At 41.0% G+C, this 18,384-nt stretch overlaps 1 protein-coding gene across 1 annotated transcript in view; it reads left to right on the top strand.

Moving 5' to 3' along the window:
- Window positions 1-18,384, top strand: part of LOC148852925 (putative serine/threonine-protein kinase At1g54610) — a 117,297-nt gene that overhangs the window by 32,474 nt on the left and 66,439 nt on the right. The window contains exons 3-4 of the mRNA XM_088942389.1: window positions 15,775-16,092; window positions 16,244-16,471. Coding sequence (XP_088798515.1) covers window positions 15,775-16,092; window positions 16,244-16,471 — 546 coding nt within the window. The remainder of the gene's footprint in view (window positions 1-15,774; window positions 16,093-16,243; window positions 16,472-18,384) is intronic.

Genomic DNA, 18,384 nt, shown 5'->3' with positions numbered 1-18,384 from the left:
TTCCGAGGTGAGCGGTAACTCATCACCTAACCTTGCCAAAAAATTCTGTCAAAGATATGAAAAAGCCTTTAGAATTTCTCTTAAATTCTACTACAAATCTTCTTCCAGTTTCTGGGAGAAACTCTTTCCAGCTATTTTGTTTTGCCGTTGTTACTTGCACCTCCCGCAAACAATTTTGTACCCTTCAATCACTCCCAATCCTTCTAACAGCACCATCCCTTTCTTTGCTTCCCTGATTTTCAAGCTCAGCTGACCTTTTAGTCTCAGTTCCTCGAATAGGAGCTCCTTAGCTTCAATCTTCAAAGTATTTCTCCAACGGCCTATCTCCACGAACTATCCCATCTCAACACTGTTTCAGTCACCATCCTCAACTGTCTTCCTTTTCTTGAATTAAAGGGTTACCAGAATTGCATTCAAACACTGGCTCATCATTTCTCTCTCTTTCCCCATTTTGTTGCAACACTGGTCTGAATGCTTCCTTTGCAAACTCCTCCCCTCCTAGGAAAAACAGAGCAACGTTTTGCTGACTTCTACTTCCTTATTTACAACAATCTCTAAATCACATGTTTTCTCGTCCTTGAGTTTCATCCATCATTCGTTCTTCTTCATTAGCCTCCCCTGACTCTCCTTTTCCACTTTCTCCCAAGGGGAATGTTCTGTACTTCCTCCTTTTATAAGTTCTTACTCCATCTCCTGACTTCCTTCCTCCTCTCTTCCCCCTCCCTCAGTTGCTAGATCTTCCTCCCTTCTTTTCTCTTCTGTTAGAACTTCGTTCTTTTCTCCTTCTCCCTTCCCCAATGGCTCTTCCGCATCTCCCATTTCCTTAGCTCCTATCACCCCAGTCACTTCATCCTCTTGACTGCAATTCCTTTCTTCTTCCTCACCATCAGTGATGTTCACTAACACTTCATCATCCTTTCCTATTGAGTCTCCCTCTTCTCTACAACACTCCTTTTTTTTGCCCTGTCCTCCTCCTGAATCGTCCCTGGAGCCTTCTTTTTGGGGAAGAAAATTGTCGTTCTCCAAACAAAACCTTCAGCATTGCAAGTGCCTTCTTCTGTGACCACCTTCTCTGTTGAATCCTCTTCAACCTCTGGGACACCTGAACTATCTGCAGGACTCCTAGTTTCTCCCAACGTTTCTTTTCTTGGCTCACGAGATTTATGTTTCTCTAGCTGTGCAACCTCAAAAGCCTCTTGGACTGACCCACCTTCAAAACTGGGCCCACCTCTCAACTCATTTCTAATGGCCTGGCACCTGAAAATAATGCATAAATCAATAAAAAACTATATAGATTACCTCATTATTTTTTTTTGGTTTTTTGCATTGCAATATTTACTCTCTCTCTCTCTCTCTCTGAATGAGAGGAGTTTTTCAGTTTGAGAAAGTTCGTGGATTAAGAAGAGGCAATAACTTGTCTCACATGGAACATCCTGCAGCTTCTTACTATTGACCTTTGTAAATTTGATGAATCTCCAGCTTCATACTAATGTACCAGAATGTTAGGTTCCAACAACTTCAAGGTGGCATAATCGAGATCTTGCTGTACAAGGTTGAATTCCCTCTTTCTCTAATGATAAGTTTCTTCATGAAGTGGTTCGTTTTTTCTGTTTTATGGGAATTGATACTTCAATTACATCGACACTTGATCGATGACATGGTAGGTTGGGTCAATGTTTTGAATTGAGAAAATAGAGGAGAATATCAGAGTAGAGGATTTTATTTATTTATTTATTTTTCTGGCAGTAGAGGAGAACATTCCACCATTCCCTCTCAACACCCACTTTCTTTTCTTTTCTTGAGACTGAGAACTGTCCATTCAATTTCTCCTAACACACCACCTCCACATTTCAATAACACCATCTTCATTAAATTAAAAGAAAAGAGGGAATACAGATACAAAAGGGGATATAAAATAACTTAGCTCCCCAAAAACAGAAAACTAAGGGAGTGCAAAGAAGAAAGATTAAAAACTAGCCCAAAAAACAGACTCCCTATTCACTCCTTGCTTGGCCAACCCATCCGCAAATGAGTTGGCACTCCTCTTCACCCAGCTGTACTGAATCTCAATGTTCCTATCCCGCCATAAGAACTGTTTTTTTTTCATTGTTGTTAAAGTTCCACAAACCACTGTCCTCTGTCTTCAACCAACTAACCACCACCTTCGAATCACCTTCCAGGATCAAACGGCTGATATTTAATTCCTTTGCTCTTCGAATTCTTTCAAGCGCTGCAAGGATCTCAGCCATAAGAGAGTCACCTTCTCCAATAGGGCCAAAGAATGAAGCAGTAACAATCCCTTCCTCATTCCTGAAGACTCCTCCAATCTCAGAGGGCCCTGGATTCCTTACACTGCTGCCATCAAAATTCAGCTTTATAAAGCCCGAGTGGGGAGGGGACCAAAACGGACTAAGAGTCTTCTTGCATCTAGCAATGGAAGCAAACTCTTTCCAGTTTCTTAGCAAGTCATCCATAGGAAAATCTGAAAACAATCCATAGATTTTAGCCAGTGGACAACCCTTAAAAGGATTCGATCTAACAATTCTTCCAATGTTCTTTCCTTGTCAGAAAAAATGCATGAGTTTCTTTCTTCCCACAATGACCAGCATATTGCTGCCCTAATACACCTCCACGTAGTCTTCCCTCAATTCCTAGGCCAATTGAAAAAGGAAGGAGAAAACAAAGCTTGGATAGTCTTCGGAGGATACCAAGAGCACCCAAAATGGGAGAAAACCCACTCCTAAACAGTTTTAGCAGCCTTACAAGAGACCATGAGGTGGTAGCCAGATTCCCCATCAGATTTACAAAGAACACATCTATTAGGAAGTAGACAATAGTTGGGTCTCTTTCTCTGAAGTAAGTCTAAAGTGTTGATTCTTTCCACGAAAATTTCCCAACAAAAAAACCAACCCGAGGAGGAATAAGCTTGCTCCAAATTTCCTGAACTGGAAAGGACAACCCAAAGGGGATAGGAGGCTGAGTTAAGGTTTCAAAGAAAGAAGCACAAGAAAAGGTACCAGAGCTAGAAAGGGTCCAAAATCTGGTGTCTTCCTTAGTAGGGTTTAGGAAGACAATCTCAAGGGAGGCTAGTAAAGTTACCAAGCTATCCATGTTTGAATCCCTAATTGCCCTACGCAGGCCAAGGTTCCATCCAAAGCCAGAAGTGGAGGCTAAAGGGACCAAGAAAGAAGATGTTGAGCAAGAGCAAGAGCAAGTGATAGACAAGAGGAGAGAAGAGAGGGAGAGAGGAGAGGAGAGCCGAGAGGAGTGAAGGCCCCTATTGAACTTAGGGAGCGAAAGAATGATCTATTATTATTTATACTAGTACAGCCGAACAATGTAATCAAAGAGGAAATTACATCAGTACCCTTATGGTACTAAACCTGAATACATAAACATAAACAACTGACAACACTCCCCCTCAAGTTGGAGCAAAGATATCTGTAGTGAAGATGGGCCGAATGGCCCATAGGTACTAGTTCAGCACCTTTGGATTCATCCTTCCCTGACCTTGATATTACCATTGCTGTTAGAAAAGGAAAACGGAAGTGCACTGCACATTGCATTTCCAAGCACCTTTCTTACAGTTTGCTTTCACCTTCATATTTTGCCTATCTCTCTTCTGTTGCTTCTCATCTTATTCCCAGGTCTGTGTCAGAAGCTCTTAAGATTCCAGAATGGAGGGATGCTATGAAATCTGAAATAGATGCCCTACACAAGAATGACACATGGGAAGTGATGGATTTTCCTGAAGGGAAGGATCCTGTTGGTTGCAAGTGGGTCTTTACTATCAAATACAGAGCTGATGGTACCATTGAAAGGTACAAGGCCAGGCTGGTTGCAAAAGGCTATACACAGACATATGGGATTGATTATTTAGAGACTTTTGCACCTGTTGCCAAGATGACATCTGTGAGGGTTCTTCTATCTTTAGCTGCTCACTTTGACTGGCCTCTTTATCAATTGGATGTGAAGAATGCATTTCTGAATGGCGAATTACATGAGGAGGTTTACATGTCTCTTCCTCCAGGGATGTATGGAACTGATATAAAAGGGAAGGTATGCAGGCTGAAGAAATCTCTTTATGGACTAAAACAGTCCCCTAGAGCATGGTTTGAGAGATTTAGAACAACACTTGTTAACTTTGGTTATGTGTAGACACAGTCCAATTATACTCTTTTTGTGAAGAGGAGTGGACCTCTGGCAGTATACCTCATTGTGTATGTAGATGATATTGTAGTGACGGGTAATGATGCCTCAGGAATTCAAGATCTAAAATCTTTTCTCCATACAGAGTTTGAGATTAAAGATTTGGGGGAATTGAGATACTTTCTTGGCATAGAAGTGGCTCGATCCAAGGATGGGATTCTTATCTCCCAAAGAAAGTATGTTCTTGACTTGCTCTCTGAAACTGGAAAGATGGGTGCTAAACCAGCTGCTACTCCTATTGATATGAGTCATAAACTCTCAGCCTCAGAAGGGACATTGTTAGAAGACAAAGGAATCTTTCAGAGACTTCTTGGGAAACTTTTGTATCTATGCATGACTCGGCCAGATATTGCATATGCAGTCAGTTGCATTAGCCAATTCATGCATGCTCCTCGATACACTCATTTGGCAGCTGCAGAGAGATTCCTAAGTTATTTGAAGGGCTCCCCAGGAAAGGGTATTCTGTTTGCCAAGCATGGTCATATGAAACTTGAAGCTTACACCGATGCTGATTGGGCCGGGAACATTAATGACAGAAGATCTACATTTGGGTATTGCAGCTTGGTAGCTGGTAATGTTGTTTCTTGGAGAAGCAAGAAACAATCAGTTGTTGCTCGATCTTCTGCTGAAGTAGAATACGGGGTCATGGCACATGGGGTTTCTGAATTATTATGGCTAAAATCTTTGATGGAAGAACTTGGAGTTGAATATGACAAGCCAGTGTTGTTATACTGTGATAATCAGGCTGCCATCAACATTGCTCACAACCCAGTGCAACATGATAGAACCAAGCATATTGAAGTTGATCGACACTTCATTAGGGAAAGGGTCTCTTCGGGCGAAGTGTGTCTTCCTTTCATCACATCTGAAGGACAGTTGGTAGATTTCCTTACCAAAGGCATTCCCAAGACAAAACTTCAGCATGATACCTGCAAGCTTGGCATGATTGACATCTATGCTCAGCTTGAGGGGGAGTGTAGAGAAGATGGGCCGAATGGCCCATAGGTTGTTTATTCTTCTTGTTATTTTGGGCCCATCCTGTCAATGTTAAGTTATTTTTTTTAAGTTCTTTGTAAATTCTGCCCAACTAAGGGCCTCATTGTAAATACTCAAAAATATCTAATAAAACAGTGTTAGAGGGCTGAGATAGAGACAGTTCGAAAACTCTTCTCAGAGCCCTCATTGCCGAAACACACAAGTCTCCTCTCCTTTCTTCAGTTTCAACAATATCAATCATGCCCAACTTGTCACAAAGATCATGATGTCTGGAAAGGTTTAAACCCTTTGTAAAGATGTCTGCAAATTGGTTCTCAGAAGTGACATAGGGGGTACACACTTCGCCTGTGATAACTCTCTCTGATAAAATGCTTGTCAACTTCGATGTGTTTTGTTCTATCTTGTAGCACCGGATTGGCAGCAATGCTTATAGCTGCTTTGTTATCACAAAATAGAGTTATAGGTTTGGTCACTGGAAAACCCAACTCCCCCAACAAATTCTTTATCCACATGCCTTCAGCAACCCCGTGGGCCATAGCACGATATTCAGCTTCAACACTAGATCTAGTTACCACATTTTGCTTTTTATTTCTCCATGTAACAAGGTTCCCTCCTATGAAGGTGCAGTAGCCACTAGTAGACTTTCTGTCACTTTGGGATCCAACCCAATCTGCATCTGTATAAACTTCAACTTTCAAATGTCCATGCTTTTGAAACAACAAACCAGTACCTGGATACTTCTTCAAATATTGGAGAATTTTCTTTGCTGCTTAAGATGAGAAGACCTAGGAGCATGCATGAATTGACTGAGGACACCAACAGCATATGCAATGTCTGGGCGAGTCAAAGAAAGGTATAACAATCTCCCTACAAGTCTCTGAAACTGTTTCACATCCTTGAGTGATTCACCACAGTTGTCACCTAATTTATGGTTGGGGTCGATGGGAGAGTCAACTGGCTTCACCCCCATCTTTCCAATGTCCTGAAGTAAATCTAAGACGTATTTCCTTTGAGAAATGAAGATACCCTTCTTTGATTGGGCAATTTCAATTCCAAGGAAGTATCCGGCAGGTCTTAGATCCTTCACTTCAAACTGAGTTGCAAGGAAAAGTTTCAATTTCTGAATTTCATCGTTCCAATCACCAGTAACAATTATGTCATCCACATAAACAATTAGAGCAGCAATTTTACCTTCTCATTTTTTCACGAATAGTGTGTGATCTGACTGACATTGCCTGTATCCTTTCTACTGAACTGCCACATGGAATCTACTGAACCAAGCTCTTGGTGATTGTTTCAGCCCGTATAAGGACTTCTTCAACTTGTACACTTTCTGTTCATTGCCTTGGGCTAGAAACCCAGGAGGTTGAATCATGTACACTTTCTCTTCAAAGTCACCATTCAAGAATGCATTCTTGATGTCCAGTTGGTGTAAAACCCAATCCAAATTGGCTGCAAGAGAGAAAAGGACTCTAATGGAATTCATCTTGGCAACGGGGGCAAAAGTTTCAGCATAATCAACTCCATACACTTGAGTAAATCCCTTTGCCACTAAGCGAGCTTTATACTTTCCACTGTTCCATCAGCCTTATGCTTGACTGTGAACACCCATTTACATCCAACTGGAGCCTTTCCCTTGGGAAGATCAACAAGTTCCCATGTGCCATTTTTGTGAAGGGCATTAGCTTCTTCCCTCATGGCATTTGTCCATTCAGGAACTGAAAGAGCTTCTGCCACATTCTTAGGGATAGGGACACTGTCAATAGAGGTAAGGAAGGCACGGAATGAGGGTGAAATGTTCTCATAGGAGACAAAGTTGGAAATGGGATGTTTTGTGGTGCACAATCTGACCCCCTTTCTGTGAGCAATAGGACGGTCTAGATCATTAGCAGTAGAGAAATCATTTTCAATAGATTCAAGGATATCATTGGGAGCTAAAATACCTGAGTGAGTATGATCCTCCCTCGAGGAGTTTGATGGCACTGGAGGTACAGCTTCCAGATTCTCTACAGCTCTTGGATTTGGCTGGCCTTTGCGACAGCGAGAAAAAACACGAAAAGGTGGAGGGTCAGGGAGAGAGGGAAGCTGAACTAGTTTCTCCTCATGTCTACACTCTCCCTGAGGAGAAACAGGATAGAAAGGCTCATCTTCAAAGAAAGAAACATCCATGGAGACATAGAATTTACGAGAAACAAGATCAAAAACACGGTAGCCCTTTCGAGTGAAGGAGTAACCAATAAATATGCAAGGTATAGCATGAGAGTCCAATTCTCCACGGGTGGGAGACAGATTTTGGACAAAACACCGACAACCAAAGACACGAGGAGGAATAGAAAGAAGGGGAGCCTTAGGAAAGAGAAGTTGATGTGGGGCTTTGTACTCCAACCGACGAGAGGGCATACGGTTTATAAGGTAAGTGGAACAAAGAACAGCTTCAAGCCAAAAACGTTTGGGAACATTCATATGAAGTAGTAAACCTCGAGCCACTTCAAGGAGATGTTGGTTCTTCCGCTCGGCCATACCATTTTGTTGTGGTGTGCGGGCACAAGAGCTACGGTGAAGGGAACCATGCGAAGCAAAAAATTCCGTGAGGTCACTATGAAAAAATTCTTTTAGATTATCTGATTGGAAAATTTGGATTTCAGTTTGAAATTGAGTGAAGACCATCTGCTGGAAATCTTGAATGATTTTTGGTACTTCTTCCCTAGTTTGCATCAGATATACCCATGTAAATCTAGAATAATCATCAATGAGGGTAATGAAATACTTGTAGCCACTCTCAGATGGTAAAGTAACAGGGCCCCACACATCAGAATGAATAATGTGAAATGGAGATTCAGATTTACTATGTCTTTGAAGAAAATGAGTTCTACAATGTTTACTCAACTGACACGTTTGACAAGAAAAGTCAGAGACATACATTGACTTAAACAGTTCTGGGAATACAACTTTCAAAGACTCAAAAGACAAATGACCAAGACGACAATGCCATAAATAGACTTTTTTCTTACAGGACTGACTCATAGACTCTGTAACATGAAGAGCAGCCTTATTCTCCAGCATGTAAAGTCCATAAGCCATACGACCCCTACCAATCGTCCTCCCTGAGGCCAGACCCTGAATCACACAATGAGAAGGGAAAAAAGTCACTGAGCAATTTAAGGAATTAGTAACACTACTAATAGAGAACAAATTAATGGGAAAGTTTGGAACATGAAGAACATCAGAGAGGGTAAGGCCAAGAGGAAGACAGAGGGTTCCTTGACCAGCTATGGAAGAGTATGATCCATCGGCTAGTCTCACCTTGTCTCTTCCAGAAAGAGGGTGATAGGTTTGAAAGTAAGAGGACGTACCTGTCATATGTTTTGATGCTCTAGAATCAATGATCCATGGAGAGTCATGGGTGTGAGAAGCAACATGGAAAGCAGTGGCAGGGTTACCTGACTTAGATGAAAATGAGGTTGAGGGAGGAGTATCCATCTGACGAATTGCTCTACCATAGAGCTCTAAATGGTCACGGAAGGAATTCATAATGTCCTCCCTCGGGTCAGGTCCAGTAAGATTTGTCTGAGTCATAGTAGAAATGGTAGGCTGATGCTCCCGGGTAACCATGTTGGCCATGTGATGTTTCTTTGTATTTTGCTGCCCGTACTTCTTATTCACCTCTGAACTTTGCTTCTTAGTCAGATCTTGAGCCCATTTTGGTTTCCCATGAAGATCCCAACAGGTATCTTTGGTGTGTTGGGGTTTCTGGCAATGAGTGCACCACAATTTTTCCTTATCTTCAGTTTTTTTTTGGAGATCTCCTTTCCGGGAAGAAGATCCCCCACCAGTAGATACACCCCCTTTTGCAACTAACACAACAGCATCCCCACTAGGGCTGTTCATCAAATTTCTCCTGCTTTCTTCAGATTGTACAAGAGCATAGACTTCCTGAACAGAAGGGAGATCCTTAGAGCTGAGAATCTGAACTCTGATAGATTCATACATAGGATTCAGACCATGTAAGACTGCAAACACCCTTTGCTGGGAGACAATCTGTTTGTACTTCTTAGCATCCTCATCACACTTCCAATCCACACTCTGGTAGTGATCCAACTCCTTCCAGGCAGATGTTAAGTCCGATAAACACCTCTCCCCCTGTCTACAAGTAGAAGTTGCTGCCTGCAGTTGATAAATTTTGTCATAGTGTCTCAATTCTGAATATGTAGACTTTGCTTGTTCCCAGATTTCATTCACAGTTTCGGCCCACATGAAATTCTTACTGATTTGAGGCTGCATGGAAACCAAGAGCCAGGACATAACAATACTGTTCTCCTGATTCCATCTATCATATTCAGCACTCCCGGAGGATGGTTCTTTTATCCTCCCATTAATGTAGCCTATCTTCCCTCTTGCAGTGATGTATAACTTGATCCCTCTTGACCATTCTAGGTAATTTAATCCATCAAGAGGAACAACAACCATAGGGAAGGATAGGTCACCACCCCCACTCATTCCATTTAGCACTGTGGAGATTCCAGATGTGGCTGAATCTTCACTATTCATGATTTCAGGTTTAAGAACACACAACACCCAAGGCACACTGCCTCACAGAGTTGCTACAGAAAAGGGATCTTATGTCCTTCAGTCCACAAAAGAAGAAGCACTTGCTATTTCAGCATACAACTAGGTACTTCTGACCTGCGGTTTCACAGAGAGCCAAGAACGAGCACTGTTGCTGCAACACTTGGACTAGTCTGTATAACCTACAATTTTTGTTGGAATCCAATGAACTAACATACAAACACTGCAATGCAGTACATCACCAGGTCTGTATGACCTACGGTTTTACAGTTTTCATACAACTCCTTAGTAGAAGAGAGACACAAGGTGATAGTTCACCATACACCTAATCAGCTGACCCCAACTTCAGGGTAGCCGAACAGTCACTGAGATCAATAATGTAGCTGAACAGCAAGAACAGTCAAGGAAGAAAAGAAAACTTTAGTCCAACAACAATGTAGCCGAATAGTAGTGACACACCAGAGGAGAACACCACATTCGGATTTTTAGGGCATCAACAGTCCATCGAAGGGTGCAAGAAGAAAAGACAACAAAAAACAGCTTCAGTTGAATACCAGGGCACCCGAACAGCAGATGGACAGTACCTTCTTGAACTCCAGCCTCTTTGCAAACCAGAACCTCCTCTTCGTACATCAGGTGACAGCCTCTCTACAGCCGAGCAATCAATGAAAACAACATATGGGCTGGAATACGAAAAGACTCTGTACCAGAACTCTTTTCTGCGCTAGGAAGCTGAACAGTCAGGCCGACACCTTCTTCCTTCTTGAAGTCGAGCATCAGGGATACAACTTCTCGGAGATGAAGAGGCAACCTACTCAGCATTGGAGAATGACCTCAACTAATTTGTTTTCAGGCCTGGATGAACTTGCTCTGATACCATGTTGAGCAAGAGCAAGAGCAAGTGATAGACAAGAGGAGAGAAGAGAGGGAGAGAGGAGAGGAGAGCCGAGAGGAGTGAAGGCCCCTATTGAACTTAGGGAGCGAAGGAATGATCTATTATTATTTATACTAGTACAGCCGAACAATGTAATCAAAGAGGAAATTACATCAGTATCCTTATGGTACTAAACTTGAATACATAAACATAAACAACTGACAACAGAAGATATGGGTTCATTTTTCAAGTCTGATAGAGCATACAAGGAAAGAAACTGGTCCTTCAGAGGAGAATCCCCGACCCAAAGTTGTTCCCAGAATTTTATTCGGTTACCAGAGTTTAGACCATACCTGATCCATGGGGAGAAAATTGGAAGCAGATTGTGAATGGATTTCCAAGGAGAAGCAGCTGAAGCCCTTGCCAAGATTCTAGAATCCCAGCCATTGTCTTCCAGCCCATGAATGCTAGCCACAATCTTAGTCCACAATTTATCCCTTTCCAATGAAAACCTCCACAACCACTTCCCCAGTAGAGCCATATTCCTTTTCTTGAAATTACCAATCCCAAGACCTCCTAGTTTTTTACACCTAGTGACCACCTCCTAACTCACTCTATGATCTCTCTTCTCCTCTCCAGGCTCCCAGAGAAAGTTCCTTATTAATTTTCCCAAAAGATTTGAAACCTTTGAGGGGATCTTAAACACTGACAAATAGTAGACAGGTAGGTTAGCTAGGTTTGACCCAATGAGAGCGACTCTCTCACCTAAAGAAAGATAATTTCTCTTCCAGGCCGCCAGCCTCTTCTCAAACCTCTCCACTACTAGAGCCCAAAAGCTAACACTCTTAGGATTATCTCCTAAAGGGAGGCCTAAATATGTCAGGGGCTAGTTCGAAGTTGCAGAACCAAGCTCACCTGCAAATTCCCTTAGGTCCCTTTCGTTCACATTCACTCCCGCCACACAACTCTTATCAATGATTACCTTGAGGTTAGATATCTGCTCAAAGAGTTGTATTGTCAACTTTAGATTCCGGATCCAATTGGAGTACCATCCTTCACAGAAAAAAGGATAGTATCATCTGCAAACTATAGAAGTGTTAAGGTAACATCCTCCCTTCCTACTCTCCACCCTCTTATCAAATTCCTCGAGTCTGCTCTATGGATCAATCTCCCAAGCACATCAACAATCGGGGTGAAAAGAAATGGGGAAAGAGGATCTCCTTGTCTTAGACTTCTCAACGCGGGAAAGAAGTCAACCACAGTCCCGTTCACCAAGATAGAATAATGACAAGTCCTAACACAACCCTAGATCCACTTACACCACCTGTCTCCAAAACCAAAACTCCTCAACACCTCCATCAAGAAAGACCAATCAACCAAGTCATAAGCCTTCTCCAAATCCAATTTGCAAACCACTCCCTTCTTCTTTGACTTCCTCAAGCGTTCCAAGCTCTCATTTGCAATGAGAATCTGATCGGTGATCTGTCTTCCCTCCACAAAAGCACCTTGGTTGGGTGCAATAATAGAGGGGAGCACCTTCTTTATCTTGAGAGATAGAACCTTTGCAAACTCCAGCCTATTCCACTCCTTTAATTGTGATTTTAAGTATTGGAGTTTCTTGTGGACCCTCATTCCCTCCCAATCAACTACCGGATGAGCTTGCTCCTACCACTCTTTGATCTTCTCAATGAAACCCAGATGAGTCAACCACATGTTTTCAAACTTGAAAGGGGTAGGCCCAACTTCTCATTCCCTCCCAATGAACTACCGGATTAGCTTGCTCCCACCTCTCTTTGATCTTCTCAATGAAACCTGGATGAGTTAACCACATGTTTTCAAACTTGAAAGGGGTAGGCCCAACTCCTCTTAATTCCTCCTTGACCAACACTATAGGCCAGTGGTCTGAAGTAAATCTTGGGAGAGCCCTAGAGGTAATATTGCCCCAATGTTCTTCCCAATCTGTTGAGAACAAAAATTTGTCCAACTTAGAGCAAATTGGCCTTGATTGAAGGTTGGACCAAGTGAAGTTATTATTTAGGAAGGGAAGTTCTTTGAGTTCAAAAGAGTCCACAAATTGGTTGAACTTCCTCATACTTGTTGTCACTCTCTGTTTGGGGTTGTTGGTTTCCTTTATTAATCTGACTACATTAAAATTCCCTCCCACACACCAAGGTCCATCCCAGAGGCCTCTAATGTCACTCAATTCTTCCTATAATTTCTCCCTCTGCCTATAGTCATTGGGGCCATACACATTTGTTAGTACCCATTCATATCCATCGTCTACCTGTCTGAACTTTAGGGTGACAGAATGATCTTCAATTAGCTCCTCCACACCTATGAGTAAATCTTCTTTCCACAAGGTCACAATCCCTCCTGAGGAACCCCACGAGGGAGCAGCCACCCACTTTATCCCCCTAGAACTCCACACACTCCTTGCCCATCTGCAATCAAAATCCATTCTTTTGGACTTCTGAAGCATTACCACATCCGGATTAAACTTCTTAATTACCTCTTTAGTTGTCACTCTCTTCCTAATTCTGCCCAACCCCCTCACATTCCAACTTAGGATTCTCATTGAAAACTCTTAGCCTTAACCCTAACTCCTCCAAGAATTATTTAGACCCTTTTCTTCTAATCCCTTTCACTTCAAACTTCTTGTCCCCCTCAATATCTCTTTTTAATCTCTCCACTTCACTCAGCTTTCTAATCTTCATCTTGATGTCATCTTTTTTTTGCATGTAGGCTTTTAGATCATTCGGGTTCTTTAGCTTGCACCCCAACTTTTTCACAAACTCTACAACTGAATCTTCCCCACTAGTTTCCTCTTTTTCTAAAGATGCACTCTCCTCATTCCTAGGAAACTTCTTGTTCCTTCTCACATTACCTCCAACTACAGCCCTTTCTGTCCCCTCCAAGCTCCCTCTCTACAATTCCTTCCTCTCCACTTCACCCAAAAGGCTCTCTAAGATTTCCCATATTTTTGTCTCTCTACAAGTTTTTGCACCCACTTCCCCCCCTGTAGACGCATTATGGCTTTCATACCAAGGGCTTCCGACTCTTGGTTGGGAAAAGAATCTGGAACAAGGGACACAGAGCGCTCATCAGTAGCCAAAACTGAATTGACAGAGTTGAGGGATTTACCTGGGGCAGAGAAGTGAGGAGAAAGCATAGGCGAAGGAGTGGTAGTCACTTTCATTTTTGAGAAATTAGAGCACTCTGTCTCCCTGAGTTGGGGGAAGAAAATCCCTGTCGTTGTATCAACACAAAGACCCCTTTTTGTACCCAAGTATGTACCTCTCTGTGAGGTACCCTTGTTCTGCTCTGAGAAGACCCGAGCTACCTCCTTTTTGGCCTCTTGCAAAGCACTAGAACTAGGGGAGGGCTCAGCCAAATTTGGGTTTCTCCACCACCAACTTTTTTTCTTCCCCTTTGGTCCCATTGCAGCACACCATTTTCCCCGCCCACTGGTTCCTTTTCTCTCTCCTACTTCCCACCTTCTTCTCTCTTCATCTTTTGTTCTATGCGGGTTTGACTTTTAAAAGGAAATGGGGAGATATCAATTTTGATTAATTTTTACAAGGGGCACACCTAAGAAAGTAGATAATGGAAATATTTGTATGAATTTTTACAAGGGGCAAACAAAGCAATTGAATAGTGCTTCAATCGAGTGGCATTTGCAGAAGCGGGGTAGAGAGGAAGGGACATAGTTCACAATATCTATGATATTTGGCAAAATATCCCTAAAATATCCCCATTTTCTAGGTGGCAATACAAGATCTTCTAGGAGTTCATGTTTTCCAAATATTCCTGATATTTTGCCAATATGTTGGTGATATTTCAGGTTTCATTGATAAACTGTATAATTAAAATTTAAAATTTTAGAATATTAATCATTACTTTCCAATAAAAAATTATCATAATTTTTTTAAAAAATATTTTCCTAAAAGAACCAACACAAAATTGTTGATCGGATAATTTGCATACTACTTTGATATGAATCACTTAAAGGTACTATAATTCCAAAGAAAAATAAAAATGCACATGACTACAAAAGAGTGTTCTCAATCTAATCAAAACATATAGTAACAATAAAGACAAGTAATTGACATATATTAAGAAGAGAATAAAGACCAAAAGGGAGTTAAAGAGAAACATACCTGTTACAGTCTCTTAATTTTTCCTATTTGATTTATATAGTTTTTTTCTGTGGTTTTTTGAGACCTAAATGTGCAATTATATTTCTTCTAGTGACCTCTTAAAGTTTTATTAACTAATTTCATGTTTCTAGAAAACTCTTCTAATTTTTTAGTTTTTCCAAATATCTTAGCAAAATTAGCAAAATATCTCTGAAATATCTCCAACTATACATGGTGGAATGTTTTTCAATATCGAAATTTCTTCAATGTCCATCGATATTGAAGAGGGAGAAACATCCATTACAACTCTGAAACACCACTATTGTTTCTCAGTGATGTTTACAGCTGAGGAGAAGAGAGGAAGGGAGGAAGAAGAAGAAACATCCATTACAACTTTGAAACACCACTGTTGTATCTTGGTGGTGTTTACAGCGGTGAAGAAGAAGAAATGTCCATTACAGCTATGAAACTCCACCGTTGTCTTTTGGTGATGGTGTTTGCAGCAGCGGAGAAAAGGGGAAGGAATAAAGAAGAAGAAATAGAGGAAGATGGAAAAGAAGAGAAGAGAAAGAATGACATGTTTTGAAAATCTAATGAATGGTTAAGCATACTTTGGTCTTTTATGTTTTATCTGTTAGATTCAACGTTATAAAATGTTGAGGTGTGCATGAAGTGCATGAGGTGTACACTTCTAGAATGCCTCAAGCAAAAGGCATATGAGGCATGTGGCCTCATGGACCTGTGGTGTAAACCTCAGTGCGTATATATAAGTAGGTTTTGAAACTACAAGGTATATATAAGTAGTTTCCTCAAACTTCAAGGTACATACAAGTAATTATCCCTTTTAGAAATTATAGACCATGCTTATGATAGGCTAGACAGTAGGCAGTTGCCATGGGTCTGCATCATTATCATTGATTTCTCCAATTTATGTAATCCAAGTTGATTCTTCTTTTGGTGTCTCATATAGAAGTCTGTGTATTATAATTGCAGATTAAATGTTATATGCAACAGCTACTTTGTGGGCTTGAACACTGCCATAGTCGTGGAGTTCTTCATCGAGATATCAAAGGTTCAAATCTTCTGATTGACAACAATGGACTTCTGAAGATTGGTGATTTTGGGCTGGCGACCTTCTTCAATCCTGACAAAAAGCAGCCGCTTACAAGCCGTGTTGTAACCCTTTGGTACAGGCCTCCTGAGCTCTTGCTTGGTGCTACTGAATATGGTGTTGCTGTGGATCTCTGGAGCACAGGATGCATCCTTGCAGAGTTACTTGCAGGGAAGCCTATCATGCCAGGAAGAACTGAGGTACTTCCCTGTCTATTTCCTAGATCTGTTAGGTTTGTACTTCTCAGTTTTAGGAAATGGATTACATTTCAAGACAACAATTGATAAAAATGAGTCTTTTCTCCATATGGATTTAAATGATAGTTGACGTATTCATGTTTAACATTTATAGGTTGAACAACTGCACAAGATTTTTAAGCTTTGTGGTTCACCCTCTGAAGACTACTGGAGGAAATCAAGATTGCCGCATGCAACCAGTTTCAAGCCTCAACATCCTTATAAGCGTTGTGTTGTAGAGACGTTCAAGGACTTTCCTTCTTCAGCCTTGGCTCTTATTGATGTCCTTCTAGCATTGCAACCAGAAGACCGAGGATCAGCTACTTCTGCACTTAACAGTCAGGTAACTTTGAGTTCCCATTTGTTAGATTTATTCCAAGAGTTCAAGAGTTACTCTTAGTGAGGTAATTTTGACATAACTAAATTGAAAATACACCTTTTGTTAGAAGTTTGGTTGGTGTTTTTATGCTTCAGACATAAATTATTTTCTTGTACTAGACTTTAGTTTAGCAACTATCGGTTTTTTTATTATTTTTATTTTTTTTAAGAGAAGTGATCTCAAAAGAAAGAAAAGAAGGGAAAACCTTATCAAAAAGAAAGGGGTAGTGATCTTCTAGGTGACTTTTACATGAGGGGTGACATTTCTGACAGGTTGATTGTTGTTGCACCTAGGTCGCAACTGTCTTATATGTGACACCACACTGGTGAAAAACTTTCCTTGTAGAATTGGTTCCCTAATGGAAAATTTTATGATTTGTTGATATGTGTATTTACATTCTGAAACCAAGGGCCCTGATAGTGAGCTATTGACAAGAATTGGTTCAAATAGGTGTTCTAAAGTTCATAGGAAGTTTTATACATCATTTATCTTTGTTAATATGCTTTCTTTACATGTAAACGAAACAACAAATATTAATAGGTATCCAGAATAGCAGTACACATTATATATGATTCAGAGAATCTTCTAGTCCTAAGACACCTCCCTAGTGGATGTATCATGTTAAATGTCATCCCACTAAGATTAAAGTTACCAGTGCTTGTCACACATTCATTTGCTTGGTCATGGTTTTAGATTTTGGAATTTAAATTGTTTTGATTTGTATCATGGGAGTGACTCAAAGGTGGCCCACACCTTGTTGATTACAGGCACAGATTGGCATGGTAGAAACACTGCATTAAGAAGCAAAGTGAGAAATTGAAGCAGTAAATGCTGCATTCTGCTACATCTAAGTTTCATATTTGGGTCCTATGCTACTGACAAAGGGGCCATTGCTTGATGCAGTGGTAAAATCTTGGGCAGAAAACTGTGAGAACAAGGGTTTGACTATAAGGTGGCCACTTTGTGCAATAAAATGCTGAAGTTTGGGTCAGTATCTAGTTCACCCCTCCACAGGCCCTGGATAGCCTGAATGAACTTTTGGTAATGTTCCTTTTTTCCTAGGTTTCTTACAGGCTAATACTTCCTGAGCCACAAGGTTGCAAATATCTAATGAGCTGGTTTCCGTAACATGTAGCTATTTTAGAGTAGGAAAGAATGACCTAATGTTATGTATTTGTGACTTGTGAGTGGAAAAATCAGACAGCAGTAAGAGGGGTAAAACAACAAACTGAGGGCTGGAATCAGCATAAATAGAACTCTACACTTGTTTTAGGAGAATTTGTTTTTGATCATTAACATGGTGAAATTTTATTGGATATGCAATGTAATGGAGATAGAGCTCTGCACTCCAAAATAGAGTAGTTAGTAGAAAAACAGCTAATGGCTGTTCATTTCCCCTCACAAGTTTTTACAATCATTTAACCCAGTTAACAATGATGCCCCTCCCTAGACCTGGCACACTTGATTCTAGAATATTTCTATGCATCCCCCAATCTTGTGAAACTATCAGCCAGGATGTTATCTGATTTTGGAATTCTTGACAGTGTAGCCAGCCAGAGGTAAGCGGAAGAGGAGAGAAGAGAAGAGAAGAAGAAGAGAAGAGAAGAGAAGAGAGGAGAGAAGAGAGAATGTTTGCAATGTAACAGTCCTGGCGGCACCAATGTTTATTTTACTATATATAGGGCGACAGAAATAACAAGGGAAAAGACCCTTGTGCTGAGTACAATAACAGACATAATAGAAATAAAAAAACACTTTAATTAGCCAAACAGGCCCTAACATCTGCAACTAAGTTAATTTAACATTATTCCAACACTCCCCCTCAAGTTGGAGCATAGATGTCAATCATGCCTAACTTGTCACACAAATCTTTGTGT

The sequence above is a fragment of the Nelumbo lutea genome, chromosome 5, assembly GCF_056320005.1.
Source record: "Nelumbo lutea isolate HS-2025 chromosome 5, American lotus-T2T, whole genome shotgun sequence".
Taxonomy (NCBI): domain Eukaryota; kingdom Viridiplantae; phylum Streptophyta; class Magnoliopsida; order Proteales; family Nelumbonaceae; genus Nelumbo; species Nelumbo lutea.
This window is presented reverse-complemented; position numbering and strand designations above follow the sequence as displayed.